Raw genomic sequence first — 12,915 nt, forward strand, 5'->3', positions numbered from 1 at the left:
TTCTTGTAGAAAAGTGACTTATGGTAATCCCATGTGAATACTTTCACATGATTTTGAAATAACACCAATTACACAAAACAAGCAAACAAACAAACAAAAAAGGCAGGTAACATTTTCATAGGTTCCTTCATTAGCTTCCAGAAGTTTATACAAAGTAAATGGGAAAAAAATGTGGCTGGAACTAAACTGCTTTTTAAAGATTTTATTCATAAAGATCCCTATGCTTACTTAGTACATTGTTCTGCAAATTCTGTCAATATATCTGAAAACTATAAGGCAAAGAATGTCTTTATGAAAGGTGGAGTTTAGTTGGTGTTGCTAGTCTCATCGGGCTGTTCTCAGAGTACCTGTGCATAGTCCTTGTGAAGGGCATGAGAAACAGGACACACTCTCAGCCTGGGTAAATAAATATTATTATAACAAGCTAGCATCTAGGCCAATAGGATGCAGACGTCTTTGGCAAGCATATAGAAGTAAACAGTTGTTTCAAGGGCACATTTGGAGAAGTTAATCTTATTCCACTGTTATGCTCAAAAATACTTTTCACTTCAGAGGAGACCCTGGACACAAAGTGAGTTTTGGGATTATTTTTATTAAGATTTTTTTGGAAAGTTGCTTTCTGCAAATATTATAAGCATGTGTCTTAAAGAACTCCCAAACCAAATACGTACCTAGGAGTTTTTCCTTAAATAGGTTCCACTTTTAAAGATTCTTATTCACAATAACTAGATAGCATGTCAAAAATCGTAAGATATTAATGTGTGTGCTACGTCATTATCACACTTATTTTGAGTTTATATTAGTTCTGTGAAAGTCCATTTCCTGTTAGGTAGAATCCAAAATGCAATTAAAACTTCCCAAAGAACATTTCTCTCCTCAACACATTTCCATTTTGCTCCATGTAAATTTTTGTAATGAGTGATGAAAACCCTTTTTCTTACCATGATGTGATTATTGTGTTTTGTATATCGAGTGACTGTACTATGGACATTCCGTGTAAACTCTTTGTACTGTCTCATTTCCTCATCCATCACTGTCTGTCAATGGGCATGGTGCTGTGACCAGTGTTATCAGGTGACGACAGTACAGGAAGTGAGCCGCCATTATCACCCCCAGAAAGGCTCCCCATCAGACGCTCTAGTACCAGAGACAAAAACAGAAGAGGGGAAACATGTTTCCTACTGACGACAGGTGATTACACGTGTGCTTCTGATGGAGGGATCAGGAAAGGTAGGCATGCAATTTAATCAGCTCCTAACAGGTGACTTAGAAATTAAGTGCTACAAATATACGGAGTGATATAAATGCTTTTTCGTCATTTTCTAGGAAAGCCTGCATGCAATGTTCTCTTGCATTCCTCATCACCTCTTTTCTCATTATAAACATTAAAGTGCATATCATAACAGCCTACTTGATTGTCCTATCTGAAAGGCATTTCACCCTTATTTCTTTCTTTATAGTTTTGGTTTCCCTTAGTCTATGGGAAGAATTGTAATGGGGTATTTAAAAATTAAGTCACTCAGCTAATTTCTTTAATATAATGTACTCAACAGTCCTTAAAAGTTATCTTTTTAACTACAGGTAATAAAACTCACTAATTGATTCTATGCATATATTTGATAAGTAATTGATAAAACAATAAGGCTTTTTTTTCCCCCAAAGAAAAGTTTTAAACACACTGTAATTAAGTCTCTTATCCAGTATTTATGCAGTTTTTGCCATGAATTATCTGAATGTCAGAAGACCAAAAGGTCCAACATCCCTGGCCATATAGAATAGTATACCCCATAACTTGAAAGGCTACTTATATACTTATAAATTGTGCTACAGAATTTCTTTTTGAGGCAATAATAATACTTTTACGTTTATTACTGTTTTCAACCCACACTCAACTGTGCCTGGCACACAGAAGACAATAAATGTTTGTTGAATGAATAAATTTTGTTGGGTAGGCATACTGGTTAAGAAATATAACAGAATATTGAATCTCCACTCCATCATGTCCTTCCAATTTTCTAGATGATGACACCGTCTGTGACTGTTCCCTAGATACTATTTTTTGTTTTTGTTTTACGTAAACTTGACAGATCTCAGGACAATTGGACCCTTTTTTCCCTCCTTTAGGAACTTTGTGACGTCTATTACCCACCCTTGTCCAAGGGCTGATATGCTCTTTGATTACCTCCTACTTTGATAATTCCGGTTGCTTTATTGCCATGGTTCTCTTTCTCTGCTTATTGACCAAATAGAGAAAGAACTATAATAATTTCTTATCTAATGGACTGAATTTTAATGAAAAGCCACTCCGAAACTTTCATATTAGTGCAACTGCATTAAAAATACTGCACTTTTTTTTGCTATTCATTGTAGTTTCTCCCTATTGAATACTTTAACATTTTAAGCCTTAAATATTTATTTTGTGATGTCTTCTCTTTGAAATGTCTCATTACCCATATTGTACTTCTCTTTCATTGCTTCTGAACACTTTGTATTGTCCTTTCTGTCTCCATGCCTTTGAGTCTCAAAAGAGAAGACAGATTCTTCTTTTCTTTCTTCAGTATGTAATATTTTACATACTTCTTCATTTCAATTACTTCTGTTCCTCAGCATCTATTATTTGCACAAAATGTATTTCAATGATCTGAATAGATTTATTTGGTTGTTTGCTATTTTACATTTAAATATTAAGTGCTAGAACAATTTTTAAAATATTTTATGAAGATAGTTAATGTCCTATCATAGTACTTAAACAAAATATATATACATACATAAATAATGATTATAATATGTAACTAATAATTTCTTGTATAGAACATTATATTTTAAGTACATTACGTATCTTTACTCACTATACGTATATATGTATTTATATGTAATACGTGGTTACATTCACATACATTTTTGAGCATCACTTAATAAATTATCACATGCAATATTTATACTAACGCTGCATGTTTAAGAACTTAGCTAAAATTTTTTCCTTCCACTCTTAAACAATACTTTGGATTTTAAACTGTCAAAGATGATCACATAAGAAAAAATACTTTGTAAATTATAAAGCACTATGTAAATATAGAATTTTTCTGTAAAAAGGCAAAGTTTCATGAGCAAAGCAATTAATAAGATATTTAGTTTCTATAGAGAAGTTATACATGAAATCTTATTTCACAAATGCAAAATTCTGTTTATCAATGAACATATCTTTGAAAATTCATCTATGGGCTTTTAATCTTTGTCATTTCTCACCCTAATCAAATTTCTTTTTCATTCTTGCTTAATTACTTTACACCTTGTGTTTTTTCTCCCAGGCCTTGTAGCATTTTTAGTTAATTTCACTTAATTTTCTTAGTGTGTTGTCTTGTTATGTTTATCAGGAACCCATTCATTTCTTCTCTTGTTCCTTTTTATGTAGATTATAGATTTCTCCTATTCTTAGTCAGACATATTTCCTACATGATACCTTTTTTATCTTTCAAGTTGGTCTCTCTACTGATTTGATTTTTAGAGTTCTGAAAATTCTCCCCTATATAGATGAAAAGCAATTACCAGATTCCTACTGAATTCTTTTTCTATCAACAAATATGAATATAGTTGGGCATACAGTAATAAAATTTATGGATTCCCCATGAGAGTGAACTCTCAATACTTGGAACCTATGTTTTTATTTATGCAGTAGTTTTTAGGAAATCATCTTTCATACACAAAAACATACCCACTGATAGTGCATGGATAAGCAGTTTCAGTATTGCCCCAAATAAGCACATGCTCTGTGCACCATGTATTTGGATGTCGATTCCAACTAGGTTCAATATTGTTTATTCTCATAAATTATATTTTTAACCATTCCACTCAATAAAAATTTGCTTAAGCGAAAACCTTATCAAATTTTCTATCACAAATGAACCTGCAGAATAAAAAAAATACATTCTTTAAAAGAATAACTTATAATTTTACTAATTAAATACTTGTTATTAAATTAGAAGGGAAGTCTTTTCAAATGAACACTGAAATTATAATTATTAAAAATAAAAGGACTTATAAACAGAATGGGTAATATTTATGTTGAAGACTGTAATTCAGAAAAATAATTGAACATTTAGAATGGCAACCAAGATTTACATATAACTAGTGTAATTGATAGAAAACTGTCAAGAAAACTTTTACCTTTTGGAGGTCCTGTTGGGAGCTTAGAGGTTGTGGGAGACAAAATGTAAATTTTTGTAAGGATGAATGATTTATAAGTGTTAACAACCTCTCTGGTTCATGCATATTCACCAGTTTACTTTTAATCAAACCAAATCAATCTTTATAGTGTAGTTTGCATCTTTAGATTACATGGTCAACTAGGATAAATCTTCCTATAATTCCCCAAGTTATATTTCCAATCACTTTAGAGAAGAGCAGTAACACCTAGCTCTCCAGGCACACGGAGGTCCCTATGTAAGGATAAATTATCTGCAATTCTTTTTTAATTATTTAAGACATCATCTTATTTTTTTTTTAAGATTTTATTTATTTATTTGACAGAGAGAGACACAGAGAGAGAGGGAACACAAGCAGGGGGAGTGGGAGAGGGAGAAGCAGGCTTCCCACTGAGCAGGGAGCCCGATGTGGGGCTCGATCCCAGGACCCTGGGATCATGACCTGAGCCGAAGGCAGACACTTAATGACTGAGCCACCCAGGCGCCCCTAAGACATCATCTTATTAAGTATTCCATCATCCACTGGAATAGGATGAAACATATATCACCTCCTGCGTTTTTTTATCTCTGAATGCTAACAAAACATATTGGCGGAAAATTCTCTCGTTAGCAGAAATTATGTCCTAGAGAACCTTACTATGGTTAATGAATGGCATAAATTTCCATCTACAAAAATCTCAGAGAGGACATCAAGCATGCTGAAAGTTTATGTGTGTGTGGGGAGGGATGTTCCTATTCAGTGCAGCTTCACCCCACAGTAGACCAGTTACTGCAACCCACGTCCATCCTGGTCTCTGGGCCCTGATAAATCAAATAGTCACTAACTCGCTTAATTTCTCCTTTTCTAGTGAAAGGAGGAGAGAGAGTATTAGCTTCTTCCCCAGAAGTCCATGAAAATAGAGAATTAGAAAAAGAAGTCGTTGAGAGGAACATGGGGAAGCACAAAAGGCCCATTTTCTTTCTCAGATAGTCATCATGCACACTGAGGGCCGCTAGGAGCCAAAGGAATGTGCCCTAAGTCTAAGGGATAACAAAGTTCACTGAAATTGGATGTCCTTGCTCAGCTTTAACTGCCCAACAGAGAATTTCATTTCCTGGTTCTACAACGCTTTTTTTCAGTGGGCCTGTCAGAACATTTATTTCCTGGCTACTTTCTCAGTCAATGGTTGTCCTGCTCTTAAGACAGTTCACTTCTAACTTTGCAGTGTGCCATCCACCCCACTTAACCACCTCTCATCTTTTCTAATAACTAGTACTACAGTATATGAGTCCTTCCAAAGGTGACCTTGATGAGGATGTTGCTTGAGTGGCTAAGGAAAACCACTGGGTTAAAGCTTGTGAGATGGATCTTTTAGTCTGTAAATCCATGACTATCACACACGAATGATTAGAATGCGAGATGATAGAAAGAAAAAGTGAATCAAGATCAAATAGTTCTCAATTCCTGGCAGTGGAGAGCCAACTGAAAACATCAGATAACCAAGTTCAGACTCTAATTCACTGAATTATGACTCAACTTATATTTCATTTCATTTCTTTTTTTTTTCTTTCCTTTTTTTTTTTTAATCCCAGGAACTAGAAATGGGCATTCATTCCACATTGCCTAGATAATGGCATCCAATGCCATTATTTGAGAATCATCCTTTTAATACTGTAAAGCTGGCAGATTAAATATGCTTGAGAAAAAAAGTCATCCACTTAAAGTTAATCCTGCTTATTAGCTTAGTAAATAACAAAAAATGAAAAGAAAAAACAGCCCACTTGTTTTTTTTTTCAGAAGCATATTCTGAAATGTAAAAATATTAGCCAAATTTATATCTTACTTAAGTTGCTTTGCCTAATTCTTAAAAGATTTCTAGTATTTATGCCAAAATGACATCAATGCAAAATATAATTTGGGAAAGAATAAATTTTGAAATAGTACAACTATAATTTGTGATAGCTGGTTTAATCTTCTGGGAATGACAGCGCTAGTGAGCTTTATTATTTTTTTAAGTTACAAATGGTCTCAATATTGAATTCTTTGTAAAAAAAAAAAAAGATTATTCCTTGAACTCAAAATAGCACTTTTGATTATCCTGCATGGTATTGTTTGTCTATGTTTATTTTCTGGTTGAATTCAACTGATGTCTGTGCCTTTTTTCATAAAAGGATATGAAAAATCCCGAAGCTTAAACAACATAGCGGGCTTGGCAGGCAATGCTCTGAGGCTCTCTCCAGTAACATCACCCTACAACTCTCCTTGTCCTCTGAGGCGCTCTCGATCTCCCATCCCATCTATTTTGTAAACCAAACTGCATCAGTCGGCTAAATTGTATGAATTCAAGTACTGTCTACCCCATAATGGAGATAATTAAATGTAGACTTACTCCAGGCTCCATTAAATACAGTTTAAATCCTGCATGATACTACTATTTGAAGTCAGAAATGCCACTTGGGTAGCTAACAAATCTTATCCTGGCTTTAAAGATGACCTAAAGTAGTGCTACTTCTCCATGTTAATCGCCCTGGTCTTCTTTCGCAATAAAATGACAGATAGTGTCAGCTATTGGCCAGTACACTAATACATAAACATATCTTCAGGGAGATACATTTAGAACAGTGTGCTTCCTAATGCCAGTCACTTCATTGGACCTTCATTTCTCGTGACTCTTAACCATTTTGAAGATGTTTGGGATCCTCTCTTGATTGCACACGACATGACTCTGGTCAGCTCATTTGCATGGACCATCTTGTCTCTATCACCTGAAAGCAATGTCACAGAGTCCGGGGACTGTGGATGGCTCAGGATATGTGTACTTGCATCGAACCATCCTGCTGATATGAAAGCCCTGGTCAACTGTTCTGCACGTGGAATTGTGGGGCAGGGAGGGCGAGTGTCTCCTTGGCATTTTTTTTTTCCTTATTCTTTGAAAGAAATATTTGTCTTAACTAGTTTAATTTCTTGATTGATTTGCTTTTCTTCAAAAATGCTGTATTGGAGTTCTGAATGTCTCTGGTTGTTTGCACACAGATAACTGCAAAGAGGTTGTCATTACTGGTTACACGCAAGCTGAGGCCAGAGCTCTTACTTAATGGCTTGGGGAAGGCACAAAACATGAGAGAAAGGTAACTGCCGGCCAGGCTTGCATTGTTTAGCCACGAATTGCTGCTTGGTACTAGAGTCATATATATATATATATTTTTTAATCCCAGGATTTGTCATCATTTTCAGAGGCAAAGTGCCAAATATCACCCAAAGCTCTCATGTCACTTTTCTTTTTACCCCCTTCCTTTATTCTTATTTATTGATTTTTGTGCAAACCTCAAAGATTATCATGGTTCACAGGAGGCTTTTTTTGACCAGCCTTAAATTTCTGACTCACAGGATTGATCAGATTTTCAGGCAGTGTTTAACCAGGTGCTTTGTCCTGTATGTTTTTCTGTCTGTCTGTCTCAGCTCCCTGTCTTATATGTATATGCCATCTGTCTTCATGTAGCACAGAAATGCCTTGATAAGATGTTCACGATTTTAGTCCTGGGTCCTCTCCCCTGCCCCGGCCTTCTCCGCTCTTTGGAACAGCCTCTCTGCTTTGTGTACAAATGAATGACGCCCTGTAGACTACCTAAGCTAATCGGTACTGTGAACCTTTTTTGATAAGCAGGATTTAAGCAGCAGTGTCACCATCACATTGGTTGCTTGCTGCACTGTCAGTTTCTACTACCTAGCAACCAGCATTCATCACTACACTCCAGCAAAACCGCGAGGGAGTTTTGTTCAGTCCAAGTGGAAGAAATTCTGTTTACAACATCCCTGTGAATGCACTTGCGATAGTGTGTCTGGTGTATTGGGCGCGTGAGGGAAGAAAAATGCCATAATATAAATCGAGGGATAAACAATATTTCTAAGGCATTCAGGATCCTTGAGACTGTTGATTAACCCTTAATTCTCATGTTTATTTTTTTTTTTTTCGTTAGGAAGACAAATGTCATTTTTATTATTGGCCACATAACACCTCTTACTCTCTATCCCTAAGTCCTAAAGCATGAACTGCATGTCAGAGATCTTGTACAGCAACGGATTTACCCAGACGTACACATCTGATATTTAGAGATTCAGTGATCCTTTTAATAAGACCACACTTAGGAAGTTATAATGACGTATGGCGTTGTGGTAAAGGAATTAATATACCGTCTGGTGCTGCTATTATTGACTACAGTGTTGTACAGAATCTGTCATGGATTTCTGACTGCTGAAAAAGGGACAATGGGATTTAGCCACACCAAGGACTGTACCGGAAACAGACTTCTGCTGCTGAATGTGCCCTGATGCGACCAGGTAGCACTTGGAAGAGGTCCCTGCGTTTTTGCGAGGCATTTAAAGCTAGAAAAGGACTGTGGCTGGAACGCATTTGGTGCTCCCCATATGAGTGGTCTGCTGTGGACTGGCCAGTAGCTGTGAAACAATTGTGAACACCAACACGTGGGCATGGGTCGACAGCATCAGCCATCTCACATCCAAGGACGCCAAGTCCATGACCAATATCTCTGAAGCTTCAAGTAAGGCCCGTACCTCTGTGAATTGCCCCTCGGGGGCCTGCAGTAGATCGTGCTGTGAATCATACAAGGCAGTGATATTGGTGTAGTATAGACGTGTCCTAATCTCCCTTCTTTCTCCTTTGTTGTTTGAATCCATGAATATTGACTGTATCTTTTTTTTTTTGTAAACCACTTATGTTATCAGCTTGTCTTTGTTGTGAAATTTTAGTGCCTATTTATCAAAACTAACCTGTTTTTTTGTCACATGTATGTTTAGTTCTGGAAAATCATTATGACTTTAAGAAAAAACTCACCAACATTATTCATGGGTTTAAGTCCTTTGTCATCGTTACCTCAATTATAAATATTACAGAAAATAAAATTCTGGCGATGAGAGTATTTTTTTATTAAATGATCAAGGAGTAATGTCAGTATATAGTAGAGTATTAATCAAATTATATCCTAAAATGTATATTTTGCATAAAAGAGATATTCTTCAATCAATTACTTTTTTGTGAGTTTTGTGGCAAACGAAACTTGTACTTGTCTTTAAAATTGTTGTAGTCGAAACTGTGTAAGAATTCTTCATCTTGCTTAATCAGTATTTCCAGAATCGATTAGTTCCCCTGGGATTCTGAATATAACATATAACCTAATTATGAACCTCTGTATCGTGGACCTTTTGTGAACATTTCAAGGTGCATGCACAACCTTGGCGATAACAGATGGATATGTAACTAACTGAAATTAAGAGAATAAAAGGCAAATAAGCTGGGGATAACCTTGACTACTATCTGATTAAATTATTCATATTCTTTTCTTGGCTCTTCTCTTTGTTTTGGAATTTTCAACAGGCTGTACTATTTTTATGTTTCATGGTACCAAACCAGCCAGTCACACATAATACAAAGAATTTGGGATAAAAGGATTTATACACATACAGAAGTCTCACTTTCATTCAAGTCTTGGGCATGTAGCCAGTGTTTTCCTCTTCTAAGTGCTTTGCCTGCCTAAATTTCTCTTATAATTCTGAGATGAAAAATTATTAATTATGTTGCTCTCCAATATTTATATGGTACTTTATGACTGATACTGAATTTTCTTTCTTTTTTTTTTTTTAAGATTTTATTTATTTATTTGAGAGAGAGAGAGCATGAGAGGGGGGAGGGTCAGAGGGAGAAGCAGGCTTCCCGCCGAGCAGGGAGCCCGATGCGGGACTCGATCCCGGGACTCCAGGATCATGACCTGAGCTGAAGGCAGTCGCTTAACCAACTGAGCCACCCAGGTGCCCCTGAATTTTTACTCATACTTTCCAACTTAATCATCACAGCAGTTCTGGAAGTAAATGTGTTTTATTTTCATTTTATTGATGGTGAAGCTAAGGATCAGAGAAGCAGAACTGTTTACTTATATTTTTGCCACAGATATTCTTCTCTGGCATAATTTCTTATGGTTTTAATATTTACCAAGCCTCTTGTAAATGCCTTATCTTCTAAAGATGGCTTCGGTCTCAACATTGGGTAATGGACCTCTGTTTGGCAGCATACCACACATAGCTAACATTCCATTATATTGTGGGGTTATGTGTAAATTTACCCTGTAAAATCTATGAAACTATCAGGATTAGGGGAAGGGTAAAATGAAAAAGAGAAACCAGGTTGGCAAATCCAACACTTTCTTATTATGCACCAATAGAATCTTTCCTACATCTAAAAATGCTCAGTGCTGATTATTAAGAGTCTATTAAGAAACTGAGTTAATAAAAGGGAATACGTCTAGATACAATTACTGATAAAGTGTTTTTAACGATGTAAACGATGTCAGAATGTAAGGTTTACTGTCAAGAGGAAAAATGCACAAGAAGGGGGAAAGAATGCATTTTAATAGATGATAATTATCATCAAATTTTGATTTAAAAATCAAGATTAAATAGTCATGAATTAAAAGTGAAGATACTCATTTCATCTTTGAAATAAATCACAAAACAGACTAATGGAATAGCAATAGTGAACTTATCTTGGAAAGAGACAATGAATATGTTAAAAGGCTATATTACAAAGCAGGGCCTCTGGAGGATTTATAGCATGCTTGAAGACATTTAGAGCTAAATGAATCTGTTAAAATATTGAAATCCCTGGCAGTTTATGATGATTAAAATATGCGGCTTAAAATTTTTCCTTACTGACAAAAATTGTCTCCCTTCCAGTTTCCCCTGACAAAATTCAATTAATTGTTTAAATTCTTGAACATTATTAAACTATAGATATATATTAATTTTCTCTAACATGGATTCAGTATCATTAATATTGATCCTAAATTTAATAATTTCCTGTTCTCCCCTAAACTGTTTCAAAAATATATTTTTCATTATTGTCTAAAAATTAAATAATTGTATTGAATAAGCATTACTTGATTTTTTTCTTTAATTATCATACTGTCATTCAAAGTGATGGACCACTGAATGTGCGTTTTTAAAAAGATTTATTTATTTAAGAGAAAGAAAGTGCGTGTGCATGAAAGTAGGGGAGGAGGGGCAGCAGGAGAGGGAGAGAGAGAACCTCTAGCAGACTCCCCGCTGAGCACAGAGCAGGATATGGGGCTCCTGGTGGGGCTCCACCCACAACAGCCAGACCATGACCCAAGGAGAAATCAAGAGTCAGACTCTTAACTGACTGAGCCACCCAGGCGCCCCTGAATGTGCATTTTGAACAGCAAGATCTTCAAAGACTATGGCGACCTCATCTAGAATCCCGCATAAACTAATTTTATAAAAAAATAGATTATGTTTTAGAGCAGTTTTAGGTTCACAGCAAAATTGAGCAGAGAGCAGAGAGAGTTCCCATTTTCCCCTTGACCCCACACACCCACAACCTCCCCTTCTGTCTATGTCCCACACCATAGTCCTATATTTGCTACAATCTGTGAACCTATGAAGACACATCATTATCACCCAAAGTCCTTAGTTTACATAAGGATTCACTCTTGGTGTTACACGTTCTATAGATTTGTTAAACGTGTAATGACATGTATCCACAACTGTAGTACCATAAAGAGTAGTTTCACTGCCCTAAAAATCCTCTGTGCCCATCCCATCTTTCCCCTTAACCCTTGGCACTCACTGATCTTTTACTGTCTCCATAGTTTTGCTTTGCCAGAATGTCATGTAGTTGGGATCATACTATATGTAGTCTTTTCAGATTGACTTGTTTCACTTAGTAATATGCATTTAATGTTTCTCCTTGCCTTTTTGTGGCCTGGTAGCTCATTTCTTTTTAGTGCTGAAGAATATTCCATTTTTTGAATGTATCCCAGTTTATCCAGTCACCTACTGAAAGACATCTTGGTGGCTTCCAAGTTTTGACAATCATAAATAAAGCTGCTATAAACATCTGTGTGAGGATTTTGTGTATATAGAAGTTTGTGATTCATTGGCTAAACACCAAGAGCACAATTACTGAGTCATATGGTAAGAGTATGGTAGCTTACACTCATTTTTTCATTTGGACCTCTTACATCGTCAGCAAAACTACAGTTCTAATCCATCTTTTCAGTGCCAATCATATGCACCACATGGATTACTTATAAATTTGCTGTTCATTTCCAGATATAAACATATTGGTTGATTATTCACCAGCAGATTTTTTCTCTCTAAAAATACAATTATGGGGGGAGAGGGGGGCGCCCGGGTGGCTTATCGGTTAAGCCTCTGCCTTCTGCTCAGGTCATGATCCCAGGGTCCTGGGATCCAGCCCAGCTTCGGGCTCCCTGCTTAGTGGAGAGCCTGATTCTCCCTCTCCTCCCTCCCTCCCTCCCTGCTCATGCTCTCTCTTGCTATTTCACTCTCTCTCACAAATAAATAAATGCAATCTTTAAAAATACAACTTTTAAATAAAATACAGGAAAAGTTTCTATAAAATAAAAAAAAGAAAAAAGTTAACTATAATTCCATAATTTTCTACTGCACAAACTATTTTCATTTTGTCGATTTGCCTTTTTTCCTTTTTTTATCCTCATTTTATAATTTTAGCATACTGTGGGAGTGTGTGTATGTATATATGTGTGTATTTAACCTGTCATTTCAGTCATGCTTCAGTTTGGCCTTTTACCTCTCTTGCCTCAGTTCATTCTTCCTCATGGATGGTGTTCTAACTCTGCGCATGCTCAGGGAAGAACCCCAAGGCCCCACGATGAACAC

General features: G+C 36.1%; 1 protein-coding gene across 5 annotated transcripts in view; it reads left to right on the plus strand.

Annotated features, from left to right (window-relative positions):
- KCNC2 (potassium voltage-gated channel subfamily C member 2) overlaps window positions 1-8,337 on the plus strand; it is a 199,746-nt gene extending 191,409 nt beyond the window's left edge. For 2 of the 5 annotated variants that reach the window (XM_054506913.2, XM_064590867.1), the window contains exons 4-5: window positions 1,066-1,230; window positions 6,354-8,323. In XM_054506913.2, the coding sequence (XP_054362888.1) occupies window positions 1,066-1,230; window positions 6,354-6,490 (302 nt within the window). In that variant the 3' untranslated portion in view covers window positions 6,491-8,323. Of the gene's footprint in view, window positions 1-1,065; window positions 1,231-6,353 lie in introns of all 5 variants that reach the window. The other 3 variants (XR_010411434.1, XM_064590868.1, XM_064590870.1) reach the window with 3 other exon arrangements.
- The last annotated feature ends 4,578 nt before the right edge of the window (window positions 8,338-12,915 follow it).

This window comes from Mirounga angustirostris, unplaced genomic scaffold (assembly GCF_029215605.1).
Source record: "Mirounga angustirostris isolate CCGP_5_RB_7025 unplaced genomic scaffold, mMirAng1.0.hap1 SCAF_5, whole genome shotgun sequence".
Taxonomy (NCBI): Eukaryota; Metazoa; Chordata; class Mammalia; order Carnivora; family Phocidae; genus Mirounga; species Mirounga angustirostris.